This window comes from Schistocerca nitens, chromosome 9 (genome assembly GCF_023898315.1).
Source record: "Schistocerca nitens isolate TAMUIC-IGC-003100 chromosome 9, iqSchNite1.1, whole genome shotgun sequence".
Taxonomy (NCBI): domain Eukaryota; kingdom Metazoa; phylum Arthropoda; class Insecta; order Orthoptera; family Acrididae; genus Schistocerca; species Schistocerca nitens.
The window spans coordinates 350,568,051-350,589,193 of record NC_064622.1 but is presented as its reverse complement, the minus strand read 5'-3'; the positions used below and the strand labels follow the sequence as shown (position 1 = coordinate 350,589,193).

Genomic DNA, 21,143 nt, shown 5'->3' with positions numbered 1-21,143 from the left:
TGTCATCTGCCCTGATGCCACCCACTCCGACCAGGGGCCCCTCTCCACGGGTGCCACCCAGCCGCAGCAAAGGCTACCTGGCAGGACAGCCACTGCCGGGAGTCCCGATGCCCCAAGGGGATGGGCACCTACCCTTTGGAATAAGTGGGTAGTTAACGGCACAGGCATCAGCAGAGTGATCCCTGTGTGATCAGGGGGCTACAAGCAACAGGGTACATGGCGGCCCCACCACAACGGACTGGCTACCGTGCAGGATATCATGTGCAAAGAAGTCCATGGCCATCGCCGACGCAGAAAGCGACACTGCATAGTGCAAGGTGGAAAACACACCCAGGAAGGTGTCCTCACCCAAGAGATGGAGAATGAGCGGGACTGAAATGCAACGACGAGAAAGTGGGCTAAAGATCTCAATGCGCGATGGACATGATGCACCACATAAGGTGCCCTTCCCCAATTGGCTCGCTCTTCGGGAAAATTTTGAAGAATGGAGGTCAAATCCTACAGGGGACCATCACATAATGGCCGAAACTTGAGAGACTCCTTTTAGTCGCCTCTTACGACAGGCAGGAATACCTCGGGCCTATTCTTACCCCCAGACCCGCTGGGGGGACTGGCCAGTACTCCAAGGATAATTGAGTTCTGCTTTGTATGGTCTCTTGACATTACATTGTTTTTACTTTACATCAAAGGAAAACTTACATCTTCTGTCTTTGCTTTGCATCCATTCTTCTTCGGCCTGGGAGTCATCAGAATTTTCGCTATCAGAGCTGTCACGTTCATCTTCCTCAAGACTCTTCAAAATCAGGCTTATCATTGTAAGTGTTTTACCCAAGCCCATGTCATCAGCTGAAATTCATATAAATGTACAAATAATTTAAAGCATAAAACCTGCTATGCAGACATTTTTTTGACAATACTAAGTACTTCTGCAAATTGTATGATCTGTATTCCTCTTCCAGAACCATTTTTATGGCAGGTACTCAATTTCAACCAATACATTTTTTCAAACAACAGAAATTGCCAATTTGTAGACATACTACAATACAGAAATCAATTAAAATTTTGATAAATTTAGTTTTCTGAGAGAACAAAAAATAAAGTAAAAAGGTACCAATAAATGAAATTTCAAAAATTCAAGTATACAGTACATCTTAACGTATCCGAGATATGCCTCAGTAACCCCGGGTGGGTCACATGCACTGCTGTTTTAACACATTTTTGGAAAATCATAGCTTTGTTATTGTGAATGCAATAAATTTGTATGATGTTGCAGAATGCATTCATTATGCCTATAACAAACTTCTCCTTCTGAATCAGAATCGTCAATTTCTTCTTACAGGGCACTGAAAAGATTGACATCATTGAAATTTGCCATGTCAAAATTATGTAGTGCATGAGCAGAAGGCCAACAAATACACATGGGTCACTAAAGTAAGTACACCAAACTAGCATTTGCCTGAAATTGATCTGATTTGGTTGTGGTGATAGACTGATTGTAGGGTAGCCCAAAATCTATGATAGTATGAAATGTGATAAATTGATTCTAAGTTGGTGAAGCCAACCAACATGAATACCAAATAAAGGATATGGTAACAGACTGACCTGTAGAGTAGTCTAATGCTTACATTTGCACTATATCTAATTGGCCAATTTCAGCTGAATGCCAGTTGTATTTTATTCATTTTATTTGCTCATCAATGATTGATAGTATGCGAAAGCCACATGGGAGTCAGCACAAAATGGCGAAATACAAAACATTGTTGTGGAGTAGAGATAGTTCAGAATTCAAACATATATGGTCACACAAACAACCTCATCACAGCACACAACTATCTGCTCCATGACTGAAGTCCAGGCACAATTTTGTTAGTTCTATTGCAAACAATAAGGAACACATTACTTCCCTACTGGAGAGCTGGGTAAAATTCACAGGACACCACTGAATCCCATCAGAGGAATCCACAGCTGGATACATGGGGAGATGGACCACATCAAAATCTCTGAACCAACTTTGACCGAAGTTTCTAGATGCAAAGCAATGACACTTTCTACAAAATGTTGCTTAACTGCCTATTAAAACAGGTTTCTGAGAAATTGTGTGTTTTATGGATCTTTGCAGAGAGTTTACCAGCTGATTCTTGGCTACTGCTCACTCCATTCCACCAAAAAAATAAAAAAGGAGACTTCAAATAAATTTATTTTCAAAAACTGCTGTAAATGTTAATTTTGTATTAACTTTTGTTACTCCCTACCTGTCAGTTTAGAAGGCCCATATTGGACAGCAAATTGACTAATTTCACCATAGTAGGCAATCAACACACAAGAAAACATCAACAACTTAGAAACTGCAGGTGCTACAATACAAGGATACAGGTTAAATTTCTTTCCTTGTTCCTGACTGCAATATGTAAACGAGAAAATGCTACTCACCATACAGAAGAAATGCTAAGTCACATACAGACAAAATGAAAAAGAACACTAAAACATTTAAGTTTTCAGACAAAATCCTACTTCCGAAGTATAAATGCACACACGTACTCGCATGCGCATCCTCACACCATGTGCATGTGCACACACTTGTGGCTATTGTTCCCAGGTAATAAGACCTGACTGCAATTAACATAAGCTGAGGTGGTGAAGAGGTATGGGGTGGAGAGGGGGAAGGGGAAGGACGGGGTCAGGTGTAGTTCTGCTTGTGGGGGCATGCAGGGACACCACTGAGATAGGATAGGGCTGCTACGTGCAGTGTCAGCAGGCTCTTTGGGAAGGGAGGTGGGCAAGAGGGAGGGAGGAGGGCAGAAGGGATAAGGGAGAAGTAGAGGAGGGGAAAGAACTATGTAGCTAGGTTTGTGAGATAGAAGGTGTGTGTAGTACAGGAGTGGGAGCAGTGAACAAAGAATATGTTGTAAGGAGAGTTCCCATCGGCACAGTTCAGAAAAGCAGGTGATGATAGGAAGGATCCAGATGGCATGAGCTAAGGAGCAGTCATCAAAGTGAAGCAAATCAATTTGGGCAGTGTGTTCTGTAACTGAATGGTTTAAAAGTGTCTTGGCCACAGTTTGTCAGTGGCCTTACAGGGGACAGATAGCTTCTTAGCTGTCATGCCCCTGTAGAAAGAGACACAGTGGCAGCAGCTTAGTTTGTAGATCACATGACTGGTTTCAAACATAGCCCTGCCTTTGATGGGGTAGGAGTTGGTTGTGACAGGACTGGAATTGGTGGTAATGGGAGGATGATTGGGACAGGTCTCACATATAGGTCTCTTGCAGGGATATGAGCAATGAGTCAACGGGTTGGGAGCAGTGGTGCAGTAGGGACAGATGAGGATATTGCAAAGGTTACTGTGAAATACCACTGTGGAATGGGTGGGTAGGATACTTCTCATTTCAGGGCACAATGAGAAGTAGCTGAAACACTGGTGGAGAATGTGATTCAGTTGCTCCAGTCCTGGGTGGTACTGAGTCACAAGAGGACCACTTGTTTGTGGCTAGATAGTGGGTAGGTGACTGGAGAAACAAAGCATGGCAGATCTGTTTCTGGACAAGCTTGGAAGGCCTCTGTTAGACCCTTGGCAGCTCTCTCTAAATAAGTTAAGGAGCTCTCTGAGACTTTCACGGGCAGAAATTATCCTCCAAATCTTGTCCAGAAACACATTAAGAGGTGAAAATAGAATTTAAAGCTAGGGGGCAAAATAAATTCACAAGGCAGGAGAAGACTACAGAACCTCCTTAAGATTAAACTAAGCACTTTCAGAATCTTGAAAAATGAAAATTACAGACATACGAGAAACAATATAATGTATCTTTCCCAGCCATGTCATGGGGTCATCCACTGAACATTTAGCGACACAAGCGCCAATTTCAAGTGAAACTGGGCTTTGTCCAGATTGAAGTTGATGTGTTGGTCTTTTCTTAATCAATCTTAAAAGGGTGTGATTGGATGTTACAAAGATGTCAGGTGTTTTCCAGCGATAAACTTGCAAAAATTCATGGCAGAAAGTAGCATTTTCGAGAGGAATGCCATTAGTGAGGGCAGGAAATAACCAATGAGAATGCTTGCATTTTCTTTTCATTTACTGCATATTGAAGGACCTGCTGCGTAGTATTTTAAAAGAATGTTGTACATCTTACAAGTTTCATGTAATAATACAGGATCATTCAAAACGATGGACACTGTTTCAATTGGCTATATTTTCTGAACTATATGTTGCATTTTAATTCCATAAATTACACTTGATTACACACAAACTGACATTCACAGATGTTCAATATGCACTCTCCTGGTTGCAAGGATAATGTCTAGACCCGGGGTAGTCAGCTTTTTCACCTACCGCCAATTTTTGTATCTCTGTTAGTAGTAAAATTTTCTAACCGCCCACTTGTTGCACAGTAATGGTGATTTATAAAGTTGAGAAGTAGCTTTATTTTATAAAATTTATAAAGTAGAGTTACAGCAAGCATTTAACAGTAACCACCTACCATATACTTTAAGTCAAAATTTTATGAAAAGCTAATGAAACTGTTTTTAAAACTCCTACCACTCACTATGAATGTTGGAATGGCCACTAGTGGCTGGTAGGGACCAGGCTGACCACCACTGGTCTAGATGGTAGCTGAATTTATCCCACATTCAATGATGAATGTACTGCATCACTGAGCTCATCGCAGTTGTGAAACATTTTCTTAGGTTATTCGAATCTGTGGATCTCTTCAATCCCAGAAGCATGTATTACAGGTTCGATCAAACATGCAGCTCGTGAGTTGTGCCCTGTCACGAATGCCATAGTGCTCAATCTGGTTGCACAGTCCCCCCACCACTGCAGTATGCTGTGAGAGTGTGAGGAGGGGGTAGAAAGGGAAACTGCCAACAAGCCACACTTAAATGGCTATGCAACAGCATTGCATACAACACGGGCCACAAACAAAATGCAATTTTAGATTATTTAAATATTTTCGGCACACTGAAGACATAATCTAATTTTTATCTGGTACAAAGATCAGCATATGGGCAGAAACAGACAGTTTGACAGACTTTTGCACAAAGGCTCCCATGTAATCTTGACTTATTTAGTTTCATAATTGATAAAAGGTCTTTCACATGCACAGGACATGTTGTTCAAAATGTTGTAGCACTCTTGCAGCTGCATAATGGAGATATGGAAACACTATTCGACGAAAACAATGTAGACATGCTGGATGGTTTTAATGTACACAGATCTGTCATTAAAACGGAAATTAACTCGTAGGTCAACCAGTTACATCTGCACATGCAAAGTGGCCTTTTTAATGGAAGCAACAAAATGTGTCAAAAATAATTTTGAGATATATAAGATCGGCACTATCCTCAAAACATTTAGAAAATTATCCTTGCAATTCTTTCAATACCACAATGAATTCTTCAAACCTCATGTTTCCTCAAATGCAGTTGACCTTAGGGAAATTTCAAATTTGTCCCTTCCACAATGTGATTTTCTTTTTAAATCCATCCCCATCAAATTAGAAATAAGTTCCTTCTCACCTTGAGGTGTCTTAATGGGGGCACTGTGCATTCAAATCCACTTAAAATTGGAGGTTTGCAATCAATTCTGCATGCTCTAATCTTCATTACTGCATTCCTTTTTCCTTCCTAAATTCAACAACAATGAGTTATAAATTGAAAAATCGTACCAGCTATGCCCCTCAATTTAACTGACATTGTGTGCAGTAATATATAAAGTCTCCATATTCTTCTTTCAGTTGGATAAAAAAACTATTGCAACTGATTGTGGAATATTGTGTTTAAGTTCATAAATTTTACTATTGGTACCACCAATTTCTGTATGTGTTCCATGCTTGCAAATTTACCACAAAGTGCTTCTTGATGAACAGAACAATGAATCTCGTCTGTCAATAATTGTAATTTTTTGCTCTTTCATTTTCAAATAAATCTTTACATTTTTCTGTAAGGTATTATGTCTTTTCATAGCAAATTTGCAGTACCTGTCAATTATGCAACTGCATAATAGATACTGTCGATCTTAACCCACTCTTCTATCATTCACGTTCAGTTTTACTTTGTTGTGATGATATATCGGTAGACTGCCCATTTTTGTGCAAATATCTGAATGTCCATACCGCGAACAAAGAGTAAAGAGCATTGACACCGCGATTCAGCCTAAGTGAAGAGAGTTTTACTAACTTAAAAATGCCACCCTACAATAATACATGAAATGTCGTGGTGTACCAGGTACTTCTGAGAAGGACTGAGCAAAGGTACCTCGGCCAGCACATCCAGCTTGTGTGTGGTTTGGGATGCCATGGCCAGCCCTGAAGTATGACACCTATATTCTTCTTTCAGCAACATTACACTCACTTTGGATCACTTGATCACTCACAGAACCCTTGTCAGCAACAAGAACAATGGAAAAGATAACAGATGAAAACTATCTGCACTGCCTGGCACAAAAGTGGAGGGGACACAAGTTTGCTTTGACAGTTCGCTGAAAAACTTACTACCATCAGAACACGAGCGAACAACAATGAATGTGAATTTCCCACAACTGAATGCCATTTTCATATATGGTTCTAGCATTTACACCAGAGAGAATTTTCATTCACTGTTGAAAGTTTGGTGTTGTTCATTTTGGCATAAAGGGAACTTGAGACATCTACTCCATAAAGATGACAAAAGTTCTCTAATATTACTTTGTAAATTTCTCCTGCCACAGTAGGATGAGTCTAATATCTCCTCTCACTGTTCAACAATTACAGAATTCACATGAACACTAAACTAATTAACCATAACAAACACAGTGTAAGTCATTAGACAGTTTCACCTTTCCAGAGGCCTTACCAAGGATACCACCACGAGGCTTTTGACGTTCTCTCCAGCGGAGCCAAGCAAGAGCATGCTTCTGGTGAGCCATAAGTCTGTAACTGCTTTTCAATCCTTTTGGGTCGTCATCAAAAATATTGTCAGCCGGTCGAGTTTCTAGTGATTTATGCAGTTGCTCTAAGGCATCAACTGTAAGAAGTCTGCCACTGACTTCATATTCTGATGCTGAAACACAAGGTTAAACAGACACAAAACTTACACAGAGTAAAATTATCATGCAAACACACACAATTAGTAAATATTACTGCCTTTCTCTTAGTCTTATGTGTGTACGTTAGCAGAATTCACTAATAAGAAAGGTTGAGATATTATTGCTTTTTTTCTCTTTATTGACTCCTTTCCAAATGAAAACATACATTAACAGAAAATACTTGAAGTGATCTGACCATTTATTCATCTATTGTCTGTGTTAGAAGTATGAAGGGCGATCAAAAGTTTCTGTTTGAAGATTGTACAGTCGAGAATCAGTGTGCCAACCAGGCAAAATTACTGTGAGAGTTGAGGCAATCATCCCAACAATGCACTAGGTTGAAGATAACCGTTTGGTAAAATGCCGTGTCCTGCTGCTTGAAGAAGTCCATAACTGCCTGCTGCACATCCTTGTCTGACAGGTATTTTCAACTCTCCAAAGCCTTTTTTAGGGACAAAAGGCATGATAATCACACGGGGAGAGATCAGAACTATAGAGCACGTGCTCGAACGTCACCATCCATTTGGCAAAACTTCTGCAATGCTACATTTGTGGTATGAAAATGTGTGTCATCACAAAACAGCAGCATTGCTTGTCATTGGTTGTAAACAGACACGATGTGTCATACATATTCTTAATTCTTCAATGGCTGTCAACAAATGTTTGTCCTTCGGCAACCAAGTAAAGAATAACGGCATGCTCGTCTTGTTTGGAAGCATTTGGTAATAACGTCACCATAGTTCACATTTCTGCATTTACTGTACTCATGTTGGAAAGATACAAATGTCACACTAATCCCTTTCCATCTCAGTGATTATATACCAGCATCAGAGTCACACTACACTGCATACATGTTGCAGCAATGCCCTAAAATGGAAATTGTTTGATCACCTCTTATAATAAAGAATAAGAAATTTAACACATAATAAAGTAGAAAAAAGTAGTTATGTTTTTTAAATAATCAGATGGCAACAGCTTTCAGATTTAAAACACACAGGTTCATTACATCAAAGAAGGCAAGAGAAATAGTAAAACAGAAAAATAATTAAATCATTTCACATGATATGAAAGCAGAGGGTGAAACAGTGTGAGGTAGGGCCTGTACCACAAGGGCAGAGCAGGAAAATTTTAGTACTTTCGTAGATTGTTGACACAATGACCAGGCACTGCTACAATAGGAGTTCATGAGCCTCTGTATATAGACTGGTCCATTAGCTGATTGAAAATGAGGCCAAGGAACTATACCAAATTTTCATGTAAAATGTAAATATAATTTTCGAGGACAATTCCTCTAACCTCCTAAAACACTGTGTTTGCTACAAGGTTTAATAATGAACTACAAACTGACAAACCATCTCAGAATAAAGAACACCATGCAGGACCCTTTACTCTTAGTGTAATACTATCTGTAGTTATTAAAAGCATTTTCAGCTTAAAACACCTTATTGGGGAATATTGTTTTCTTGTATGAATCAACTAATAAGACATGTCTGTGGAAGCTCCATGAAGCTGTCACATTGTCTCAGAGTGGTGTTGTTGGTCTTCTGCATATTGGAAGAAGAGGAAGAACACAATGCAGACTTGACATATAGCTGCCCACCTCCAGGAGAGCAAAGACATCACACCTGAAACTCCGCTATCATCATCTCAAGAGTTTAAAATTTTGATGATGACTAGGTGTAAAGCCTTAATGTAATTATTGTATGTAGGCATTTTGATTATGGCTGTCAAAAAAATATTTATTGTGATTGCAACTTCAACATCTGTTATTTTCAAGCATACTGAAAGCAAACATTATCAGCAAATAAAGAAGCTCGAATAATAAAATGAGGTAACTGAAACTAAAACTGGGAATGTAAGTAGTGTTTACAGGGGATTTTAAAGCCCACTCTACAATGTTATGTCATTACATGCTGGAACATAGTTCCCAGCAGTCTGAATGTGAATGTACATGGTTTTATAAGCACCCTGACATTTTAACACACATGTGAGCCCTATGACAGCACAGTAATAGTATTGTAGCTCACTGGGCTTATCAGATGGGTATTTAAAATGGACAAATGTTATCACTTTTGTTTCTGTGTAAATTGCTGATGAAGTTTTTATTTTTATGAAATTGGAAGGCTGTTTTCGTATTCACTACATGGCTCATGCTGACATAGTGTGTGCTGTGGGTATACTTGTACCACAAAATGTATTTGGATTCAGACTGCTTGAAACTCGATTCCAGCATGTCAGGACTAACATTTTGGAGTGATACATGCGCTTTCAGTACGTCACATCTTGTAGCTCTTAAATACTGAGGGAAACACTTTTTAAATGTTTAACACCAAAGCTACTGTTTATTTACTGGCTGACTGGGCTTGATCTTTGCCCATTTTCACAAACCACATATTTGTATTCAGGATATTTTTGGTGTGGACAATTTCTATTCAAGACTTTCTTCAATTTTAGAGTGAGTTTTAACATTCCACATCACTACAACTACTGTTTTTAGTTTTCTAGTCTTTTACTTTACTGTTAGTGCCAGCGTATTTCATTTAGTGACAATTTTTGCTTTCATGTGCTCGAAAATGACAAAACGTCAAAACTGTGTTTGCAATAAATATTCGACAGCCACAAGCAAAATGGCTACATTCAGTAATTAAAAAGGTGTCTGGATTTTAAAGCCCAGACTATATGGTGGATAACCATTCAAAAGGAGGTCACTTCTATTCATATTTTCATACTAACTCAAGAAAGTCAAAGAAGATTGTCTTGATATTCCAGATGATGTGCCACAACATGCTGAAACAGGCAAAATCAAATCCAGTTCTTGCATGAGGAAGGAGCAATTGTTACCTTTGTTATTGATGGAACTGAAGTATAAATTACACTGTCAGCAATAGTCAGTCACTCAATAGCCATGGAAAGGCAGATGCCGGCTGGTTGTGGCAGTGATTTCAGTACAATGTGCAAGCATACTCTCGACTATGTCTCTTTTGCTGGTCAATGGACTTATTTCTTAACATAGCATTACTATGACATTTTGCCTATTTCCTTGGAATCCTTTTGATGGCATTCTAACTTGTTTTTGCTTTGTAGGATAGTTTATACTATTCAAGAATAGTTTTCATGATCTTTTCTTGTTCTCCTTGATAATTATGAAATATTTAGTGCCAATTTGTCTGAAAGGAGTATCTAAATCAAGCAGCATAGAGCAGATTATTAACAGCTTCTCCTGAACAATTTGTGTAAAGGCTGGAAACCATAAAGATAGATCAGTGGTGAAGAACACCCAATAGCAGTGGTGATGTGCACACTCCGCTGCCTTCAAGAAAGAAGACTCTTCAGATAACAAGAAGTCTCTACACCTTGTCTCCTGGGTGGGTGGTTATAAAACCCTGTAGCACATTATCTGGACTGAAGTCCCAACAGAAGAGACACTAGTTGCACAGTTGTGTTAGATAGTCAAACTGTCTCTTCCTTTAACACATCATGTAGTGACACCGAGATGGAACATATAGTGATCATATTTGGCATACTCACTATTACAGCACTGCTAATACACTAGTGATGAAGAGAGATGAGCAGCAGTATGTATTATTAATAAAGACAGCCACCACCCTTTTACACTGTCGTCACTGTTTGGCATACGGTTCCCATGAGCAGTCTTTACAATGCATCTCCTGAACACACGGGCACAAGGGTACTTAGAGTTAATTCCTCCAAAAGTTTCATGAACCCATTATTGCTCCACTTTCTTCAAGCAGCCATTTTTGTGATGAGGTTTTTCCTTGTCATTCACCTTCTGCCAAGCAATGGAAGTTGTGACAGTTGCAGTTTAGGGCAACGGTTTGTTTGTTCCCTCAGGCTGACCTCCAAATCCAGAGACTCTGCTAGAAGGTTCTTTCCTTATTCATCAGGCAGCAAAAGCTCAGTATAGTCTGACAGTTTTGATCCAATTTTTCCAAAATTTGTTTTATTTCTGTACATGTTCCTTTATCAGTGTTCAAGATAAAGGCTTACTATTTTGAGACATACTACACAAGTTTTCAGTCAACTGTTGCAACAAGATGGTGAACAGTTATCTTTTGCAGCTTCTGACATCCTGAAAGCGACAATCAACTTACTTTACAGCAAGCATATCTTGCTTATGAGGATGGTCTGATAAGTTCTTGGGCTCATACATATATTGCTACACTTTGTGCATGATTTTCTTTCGCAACAGGTATAAAACTTCAGGCTTTGTTTGAAACTGAAAGTCATTCTGCGCAGTAATTGACTGGAGGCAGCTATATGAACAAGCCATGATGCAGGAATTCTTGAAAATGGAATTCTGTAGTGATGAGGCATTTTGTTAAGGAAAATTTGAAGTCAATTAAAATTCATTAAAAGTTTATAAATGTTTATAGTGACTCTTCTTCAGTTCCCACCATGAAAAAATGGATAGCTGAATTTATACGAGGCCCTGAAAATGTCCAACATGATTGCCTTGAAGGATGTCTGAAAAGTGCAGTCCCAAGAGAAAGCTCAGCATATGAAGATGTGTGAAACTGCCAAGATTGTCTGGCTTTCAAAAGAATGAGTCAGCTACATTTTGCATGAAGAATTGCCAATGAGAAAGCTGTATGCAAGATGAGTGCCACACCTGCTCAAGGCAGATCAGAAATGAATTCATACCATTTCTGAACAGTGTTTGGCGTTTTTATGTAAAAAAGAGTGATTTTCTGCATGGGCATGTTACAATAGACTATAATTAAAACAAGACAGAGGGTGAAGACTATATGATCAACAGGAAAGATAATGTCCTGAGAGTTGACAAAAAAGGAATTTCGTTCTTCAAAAAATGAAAACGCTAACTGGGGACTACTATTCTAATGAACCTAGATGAAAAATTTAAAGAAACATACCTGATTTGCAAAAGAAGAAAAAATCATCTGTAATTAACGCACTGCACCTGTCCTCAAAGTGTCTTTCTAATAGGAAAATTGAGGTATCTGTGCTTGTAAGTGTTGGAACACGCACCATATTCCACAGACTTACATCTCTTCCCAAAACTGTACGCTGTCTTTCCTCGTCAACATTTTTTGTTCACCCAAGAAATGATTGCAGCTGTAGATGAGGATTTTGTAGCACTTCCACAGTAACACTACAACAAGCTGTTGGGTCAAGCATGTTAGTGTTAAAGGAGCATAGTGTTGAAAAATAAAAGGTTTTTGGGAACATAAATTCTCATTTTAAGTATCAGGCTGATAATTTTTGAGGTCCATTCATACATCTGTTTGTTACAGCTTCCATTGTTGCAGTTTGCATTAAGGTTTTAGTATTGACTAAATTCTTGGACAATGATGATGTGAGTACTGGTACTCAGTAGCCAGTAAGTTTCAGCAAAAGCAATCTGCTTCATGACTTTGTTAACAATAGTTTTCTCCTCAAATACAGAGTAAAATCGCAATGCTACAATTGCTTACACAGAATAGTGGCAACATACACTGTGTTAAAGTTCATTTGCCCACAACAAGCCATGAAAACTTGTCGATAATTCTTGCATTTCCACACACAGGGCTGTATTTCACATTTGAGGAAACAAGCCTTTGAATGTTATAGCAACCCTTGTGACTTCAAAGTACAAACACAATTATCTTCTTTCACTTGCCTGTTAATCTCTTCAGTATATTTTTGTGCATCTGTTGCAACTTTCTCGTCCCATTCATGCTTCATTTCCATGAGGTATTCCTCATCAGATCTTTACAGAAGATGACACCCTTACTGAAATTCATGGTGTTGTGAAGCTCTGTCACAATGTTGCAATCATCAAGCGTTTTGCATTTTGTATCTACTTAGTCGGCAGGGAGGTATATTTTGTTCCCATCAGTAACATAGTTTTTTAGTTGATATGTGAATTTAAGTGTTTCATCGATGTGTTGTAGAACTTCATATGTGTGCTATCATTTGCCACTGAATTAGTGATAGCTGCTGTGTTGGAAAGAGCATAGCTGGGTGTGTCATGTGAATGCAGTATCATCAGACTTTGTACTTGCAATCAACACATCAATTAAGTTAAGGATGGACAAGGTACACAATAATACTGCATCTAGTTGTAGGCAGACTGTGGGTGGCCAACATACGGGACACTATCTCTGAGGTTACACGTGGCACAAAATCAAAGGTGTACTGTAATTCGATTCAGAGGTAACTGTTGTTGCCGTTTTAATTGCTGCAGGTAACAATAGGTTGACAACAGGGATCACTGATGGGTATTGGAAACCGTAACAGTGCATAGAAAGGCCACAGGGCAGTAAATCATTCTATAATTCAATGTTGGACAACAACAACTAGTCAGCAGCAGCACCATCCAAACCACCACCTCATTAAGTGGTACACTGGAGCATAACAGAGATTAGTATGGGACAGGAATACTGCCAGTGAAAGTTCAAAACATTAAAACAGCATGGGAAGAAAAACGGAGCCCAATATGTCAGCCATCATCTTTTCCTGGCAAATGATACTTTCTTTTTTCCTCACTAACAGCAACCTGCCAACAGCCTGCAACTACAGCTCAACAAGACACCACTCAACTGTTTCTAGTTTGTACTGGGATGATTTGAGGAACATTTCATCAACATGAGGGTGCTTCTGTGGTGCTTCATCTCATCTGACCTCAATCCTATTAAGGACACGTGGAATGACACCAAGCAAGGTGGGTACATCTTCCTTAATCCTATTAAGGACACGCGGAATGACACCAAGCAAGGTGGGCACATCTTGGACCCAGTCGTGATGGATCTCGAGAAGTTGTTAGCAGTGATTTAACAATGATTGAACAGGATAGCTCTCCAATATTTTCAGAGTCCCATGAAGTCTGACACATGACATGTCATCACTATTCTAGAAAAAAAAAATGGATGTTACACACTAATAGGTAGGTATCTCTAATTCAATTGCTCACAAGTACTGTGTCAGCTTACCTATCCATTATAACAAAAACTAAAAGAAAATCTGTGATACGATCAATGTTCTGTTACTTTTCATAGTGTTTATGGAGGATTATTAATACGTCCAGAGGACGCTACCTCTTGCACCTCAAGTTCACCATACCCCGATACTCATATCCAGTCTGAACTGGACCTGTTCTCAATGTTATGGATGCAGAATGCAATGCAAGGCAACACTGTCTGCCAAGGTAAGAGACTAAAAAGAGGGACAAAATTTATTGCAATGCTGAAGTGAGTTGACTGGCAACTAGTAAGGTTTCATATGGAGGCATCGTTTCAGAAAACGCCACACTGTTGTTTGAGGAAGCTAAAGTTCATGTCTAATTTGAGATCTCATGAAAAAAATCAGTTATTGACAAAATTATTTAATAGGATTGATTAAAAAAATCTACTCACCAAGCGGCGGCAGAACACACACATAAAATACAGTTGTAACTGGCAAGCTTTCGGAGCCAGTGGTTCCTCCTCCTTCAGGCAGAAGAGTTGAAGGGGAAGGAAGAGGAGTGAAGAATATAGGAAGAAACTAGAAGAAATGTTGGAAGCAGGTAGAAACACAGGGAATGAAGATAATGTGGAAACTAAATGGGAGTCTTTGAAAACTCCTATTAGCGTAGCTGCAGAAGAGATACTGGGGAGAGAACAATGCAAAAGGGTGGTTAAGTGGTGCTTCAGGAATGCTTAACAGTAATACATGAGAGAAATGAACCGAGACAGAGAATGTTGCAAAGGAACACGAGGTTAGCGGCAGAAGAATACAGAGGAAAGAGGAAAACAGCGGATAAGGTTTCTAGGGTAAAGAAAAGGCGGCATGAAAGGAGAAGGATAGAGTAGCTGGACGAAATGGGAGACAATAACGAGATCAGAAGGTTCTATGAAAGAACAAGAGATTTGAAGAAAGGTTTCCAACTTTGAGCAGTTTTTTTATAAGGATAAGGACGAAAACCTAATTGGAGATAAAAGCAAAGTCCTAGAAAGGTGGCAAAATATTTTACTGAACTGCTTGACGGGAAAGAGGGGATAAAGAAGAAGGAACTGTAACTGAGAATGAAAGGGAACAAAACTCAGAGTTGGAATCAGAGTTAGATGTAGAGGATCGGGAAGAGGAAGTAGTACCAGAGCTAGAGGAAGTGAAGAATGCTATCAAGAGCCTAAAAAATAATAAAGCAGCAGGAGAAGATGGCATAGAGGGCGAATTATTAAAATATGGGGGAAAGAAAATGGAGGAGGCAGTCCATGAATTGATAAAGGAAATATGGATAAAGGAGCCTACATAGGAAGAAAATTATACAGATCATGAAAGAATTTAGAATCCCACTAAAACTGGTCAGTTTAATGGAAATAACAATGAAAGCAACAGTGCGTAAAGTAAAAATAGAGCAAGAACTGTCTGGTGAATTCCAAGTACAGAGGGGGCTACGACAGGGAGATGTGATCTCTACAATGTTATTTATTTTAGTTTTAGGAAAGGTGATGCAGTAAATGCCGATAAACCCAGGAGGAACAATACTTAATCGGCAAGTTCAAGTGGCAGCATATGTGGATGACGTAGCCTTAATGGCAAGGAATATAAGGGCAATAAGGGGAACTACGATATATTAGAGGAAGCAGCAAGAGAAGTAAATTTAAAAATAAACAAAACCAAGTGGGACATACTGAGTCCTCCTTTCTCATGCTGTGTGGTAAGTCTCCCCTGACCCGCAGTTCTGGATGACTTTCCTAAAATCAAAATATACACCACCATACTAAGACCCACAGTAACATATGAATCAGAAGGCTGGATAAAAAATAAAAATATCTGATCCATCGTGGATCTGTTCCTCCTAAATCCAGACTGATAGTCCCCCAATATCCCTTCTATCATCCCTTCAAGTTTGGAGGCTAAAATTTTACTAGATATCTTATATATTACATCCAAGAGAATGATTCCATGATAATTACTACATTCTGACTTGTCGCCTTTTTATGTAACAGGCAGGTAATTCCCATGTTCCAATCCTTGGCTCCGAAAGCTTGCCAATTACAATCGTCTTTCTGCTGCTGCTTGGTGAGTAGATTTTTTATCTATCTTATTAAGTAATTTTGACATCTCTGGAGGTATAGGATCCTATATCATATTATGTGCTTTGAAGCTGTAACGGACAAAACCATATGGGAACTTGAAGCAGAAGCCAGGGCAACAAGGACACTGCAGCCAGCAGATGCTGATCACTGAACTGTGTGAACAGCACCTCTGTCGCCAGACCACAAGCACCGGGACCAGGCCACCAGCTGTGTGTCATGTAACTGACGCAGCTTGGCAGTGTGACCTACTACCAGTTTCACCGGACCTTCCAGGCACTGACACACTTGAGACGTTTCAACACAACCCAGAAACATCGATGTTACAGTGGAATCAGGAGAGGGAAACAATATTTAACCACAGTTGAAACTGTTAATCATCGTTCAACCAGCTGAACAATAAGTAATGCCCAGTCTGTGTCAATCAGTACCATTGTCACAACTCTACTGCCGCCAGCACAGCCCAGGCAGCCAATACTGTGCCACCTGTCCACCCCTGCTCTTCAGCGTTAGTCCAGATTTCAACTCACGGCAACATCACTGTAGTGCCACTGGAATGGCACTAACTAAGTAAACTCCACCCAAACAGGTCTCGGAAGACCCTAACGGTAATGACCGACTGCCATGTCACCCTCAGCCTACAGGCATCACTGGATGTGGATAGTGGAGGGGCATGTGATCAGCGAACCACTCTCCCCACCGTTGTCAGTTTTCATGACCGGAGCCACTACTTCTCAGTCAAGTAGCTCCTCAATTGGCCTCACAAGGGCTGAGTGCACCCCGCATGACAACAGCGCTTGGCAGACCAGACAGTGACTCATCCAAGTACTAGACAACCCCTACAGCACTTAACTTCCGTGATCTGATGGGAACCCGTGTTACCATTGTAGCAACGCCATTAGCATACAGGATAAAGATAAGAAAAAAATTACATGTTATAATATAATTTTCATGTAAACACCCATTTTTAAATAATTTTTGGCAGATAGTTGAAGAAAGACTTTCGTGCTTCAGAGATACAAATTGCTGAACCATAGGTGCAACCACAATGGAGGGGTATCTGAAGAATGGCCAGATAAATGTGTGGTTACTGAAGAAGGGCAGCAGCCTTTTCAGTAGTTGCAGGGTTAACAGCCTCGATGATCGATAGAACTGGCCTTGTACCATCAATCAAAACAGCATTGCTGTGCTGGAACTGCAAACGGCTGAGAGCAAGGGTAAACCACAGCCTTAATTTTTCCTCAGGGCATGCAGCTTCACTGAATGGTTAAATGATGATGGCATCCTCTAGGGTAAAATATTCTGGAGGTAAAATAGTCCCTCATTTGGACCTCCGGGTGGGGACTACTCAGGAGGGTGTTGTTATCAGGAGAAACAAAACTGACATTCTTCAGATCGGAGTGTGGAATGTGATATCCCTTAATCGTGCAGGTAAGTTAGAAAATTTAGAAAGTGAAATGGATAGATTAAAGTTAGATATAGTGGGGATTAATGAAGTTTTGTGGCAGGACGAACAGGACTTCTGGTCTGGTGAATATAGGATTATAAATACAAAATCAAATAACAGTAATGCAGGAGTAGGTTTAATAATGAATAAAAAAAAAAATAGGAACACAGATAAGCTACTATGAACAGCACAGTCAACGCACTATTGCAGCCCAGACAGACAAAGTCACGCCTACCACAGTAGTACAAGTTTATATGACAACTAACTCCGCAGATGAAGTGATTGAATAAATGTATGATAAGATCAAAGAAATTATTCAGATAGTTAAGGGAGATGAAAATTTAGTAGTCATGGGGGACTGGAATTCAATAATAGGAAAAGAAAGAGAAGGAAAAGTAGTACGTGATTATGGACTGGGAGTTAAGAATGAAAGCGGAAGGCGCCTGGTAGAATATTGCACAGAGCATAACTTAATCATAGTTAACACGTGGTTTAAGAATCATGACAGAAGGCTGTATATGTGAAAGAGACTTGGAGGCACTGGATGGTTTCAGGTTGAATATACAATGGTAAGACAGAGATTTAGAAACCAGGTTTTAAATTGTAAGACATTTCCAGGGACAGATGTGCACTCTGACCACAATTTATTGGTTATGAACTGTAGATTAAAATTGATGAAACTGCAAAATGGTAGGAATTTGAGGAGATGTGACCTGGATAAACTGAAAGAACCAGAGGCTGTAGAGATAATGTAACATAAATGGACAGAGAAAAAAGAAAATCTACTCATCAAGCAGAAGCAGGGACGGACGGACGGACGGACGCGCGCGCGCGCACGCACGCACGCACGCACACACGCACACACAAAAACACACACACACACACACACACACACACACACACACACACACACACACACTTTTTCAAGCTTTCGGAGCCAGTGGCTCCTCCTCCTGGTGGAAGAGTTGAAGGAGAAGAAAGAGGGGTGAGGGAAAAAGACTGGAGAGGTTTAGCAAAAAGGGTACAGTTTAGAAAAGTCACCCACTACCCTGGGACAGGGGGGACTTACTGGACAGGATGAGAAGGAAAAATTGATTGTTGGGGACTGCTCTCAGGTTTTCAAATATTGTCCGGTGCAGTCCTCAACAATCAGTCTTTCCTTCTCACCCTGTCCAGTAAGTCTCCCCTGACCCATGGTTCTGGGTGACTTTTCTAAATTGTATTCATTTACTCAAACCCTCTTCAGTACATTTCTTTCACTCCTCTTTTTTCCCCTTCAACTCTTCCACCAGGAGGAGGCTCCAAAAGCTTGTAAGAGTTAAATCCTTTTTTGTGTACCCATTTAGATTATATTATCAGTAATTGATTATTTTAGAGGTTGTAGAGAGTTTCATAGGGAGCATTAGGGAACGATTGACAAGAACAGAGGAAAGGAATAGAATAGAAGAAGAATGGATAGGTCTGAGAGATGAAATAGTGAAGGCAGCAGAGGACCACGTAGGTAAAAAGACAAGAGCTAGTAGGAATCTTTAGGTAACACAAGATATGCTGAAATTAACCGATGAAAGAAGAACATATAATAATGCAGTAAATGAAGTAGGCGAAAAGGAATACAAATGTCTTAAATATGAGATCGACAGGAAGTGAAAAATGGCTAAGTAGGAATCGTTAGAGGACAAATGTAAGGATGCATAAGCATATATCACCAGTCGGTAAGATAGATGCAGCGTACAGGAAAATTAAGGAGACCTTTGGAGAAAAGAGAATCACCTGTATGAATATCAAGAGGTCAGAGGGAAAACTAGTCCTAAGGAAAGAAGGGAAAGGTGGAAGGAGTATACAGAAGGTCTATAAAAGGGCAATGTACTTGAGGTCAATGTTATGGAAATGGAAGATGATATAAATGAAGATGAGATGGGAGATATGATACTCTGTAAGGAATCTGACAGAGCACAGAAAGACCTAAGTCGAAACAATGCCCCGAGAGTAAACACCATTCTGTTAGAACTACTGATAGTGTTGAGAGAGCCAGCCATGACAAAAATCTTCCATCTGGGGAATATGTATGAGACTGGCGAAATACCCTCAGACTTCAAAAAGAATAAAATAATTCCAATTCGAAAGAGAGCAGGTGTTGACATGTGAGAATTCCTGAACTATCAGATTAATAAGTCGCAGTTGCAAAATACTAACATGAATTCTATGCAGATGAATAGAAAAACTGGGAGTTGCTGTTTCTCTCAAATTCTGAAGGTGGCAGGGGTAAAATACAGGGAGCAAAAGGCTATTTATAATTTGTACAGAAACTAGATGGCAGTTCTAAGAGTCGAAGGTGTGAAAGGGAAGCAGTGGTTGGGAAGGGAGTGCAGCAGGGTTGTAGCCTATCCCCGATGTTTTTCGATCTGTATATTGAGCAAGCATTAAAGGAAACAAAAGGAAAATTTGGAGTAGGAATTAAAATCCAGGGAGAAGAAACAAAAACCTTGAGGTGCCAATGACACTGTCATTCTGTCAGGGATATCAAAGGACCTGGAAGAGCAGTTGAACGGAATGGACAACGTCTTGAAAGGAGGATATCAGATAAACATCAACAAAAGCAAAACAAGGATGATGGAATGTAGTCAAACTAAATCAGGTGATTCCGAAGGAATTAGAATAGGAAATGAAACACTTAGGGGTAGTAGACGAGTTTTGCTATTTGGGCAGCAAAATAACTGATGATGGCCAAAGTAGAGAGGATATAAAATGTAGGCTAGTGATGGCAAGGAAAGCGTTTCTGAAGAAGAAAAATTTGTTAACATCGAGTATAGATTTAAGTGTCAGGAAGTCATTTCTGAAAGTATTTGTATGGGGGGTAGCCGTGTATGGAAGTGAAACGTGGACCATAATTAGTTTAGACAAGAAGAGAATAGAAGCTTTCGAAATGTGGTGCTACAAAAGAATGCTGAAGATTAGATGGGTAGATCACGTAACTAATGAGGAGGTATTGAATAGAATTGAGGAGAAGAGGCGCTTGTGGCACAACCTGACTAGAAGAAGGGATCAGTACGTAGGGCATGTTCTGAGACATCGAGGGATGAATTTAGTACTGGAGGGAAGTGTGGAGGGTAAAAATCATAGAGGCAGGCCAAGATATTAATATACTACACAGATTCGGAAGGATGTAGGTTGCTGTTGTTACTCAGAGTTGAAGAGACTTGCTCAGGATAGATTAGCATGGAGATTTGCACCAAACCAGTCTTTGGGCTAAGATCACAACGACAACAACTTGGAAAAAAAAAAATCACAGTGAGTTTTACACACTTAATACTTCGTAAGTTTCTTTTGACCCAGACTCATACATAGTTTGTGCGCTACACAATCTTGCAAGCCTTACACCTGCAACATTCCAACCCAAATTTGTTTCCACCTGACATTCCAAATACACCACTATTTTGTTCAGCTCTAAATTAACAAAACCACTTTTAACAACTATTTCTGCTGGTCTCAGCAAAACTCCTGCAAGAGCAACATTGGTTCTCCCTAGTCTTAACGAACACTGCTTTAAGAAAACGTTCGCTTTTAAGGAATAAACATCAAACATTCTGCAAATTAAAAT

At 39.7% G+C, this 21,143-nt stretch overlaps 1 protein-coding gene across 3 annotated transcripts in view; it reads right to left on the bottom strand.

Moving 5' to 3' along the window:
* The window catches only part of LOC126203628 (transcription termination factor 2), a 307,259-nt gene that overhangs the window by 208,811 nt on the left and 77,305 nt on the right, over nt 1–21,143 (bottom strand). For all 3 annotated transcript variants that reach the window (XM_049938002.1, XM_049938001.1, XM_049938003.1), the window contains 2 exons: nt 6,832–7,038; nt 700–846 (listed from right to left, as the gene is read on the bottom strand). In XM_049938002.1, the coding sequence (XP_049793959.1) occupies nt 700–846; nt 6,832–7,038 (354 nt within the window). The remainder of the gene's footprint in view (nt 1–699; nt 847–6,831; nt 7,039–21,143) is intronic.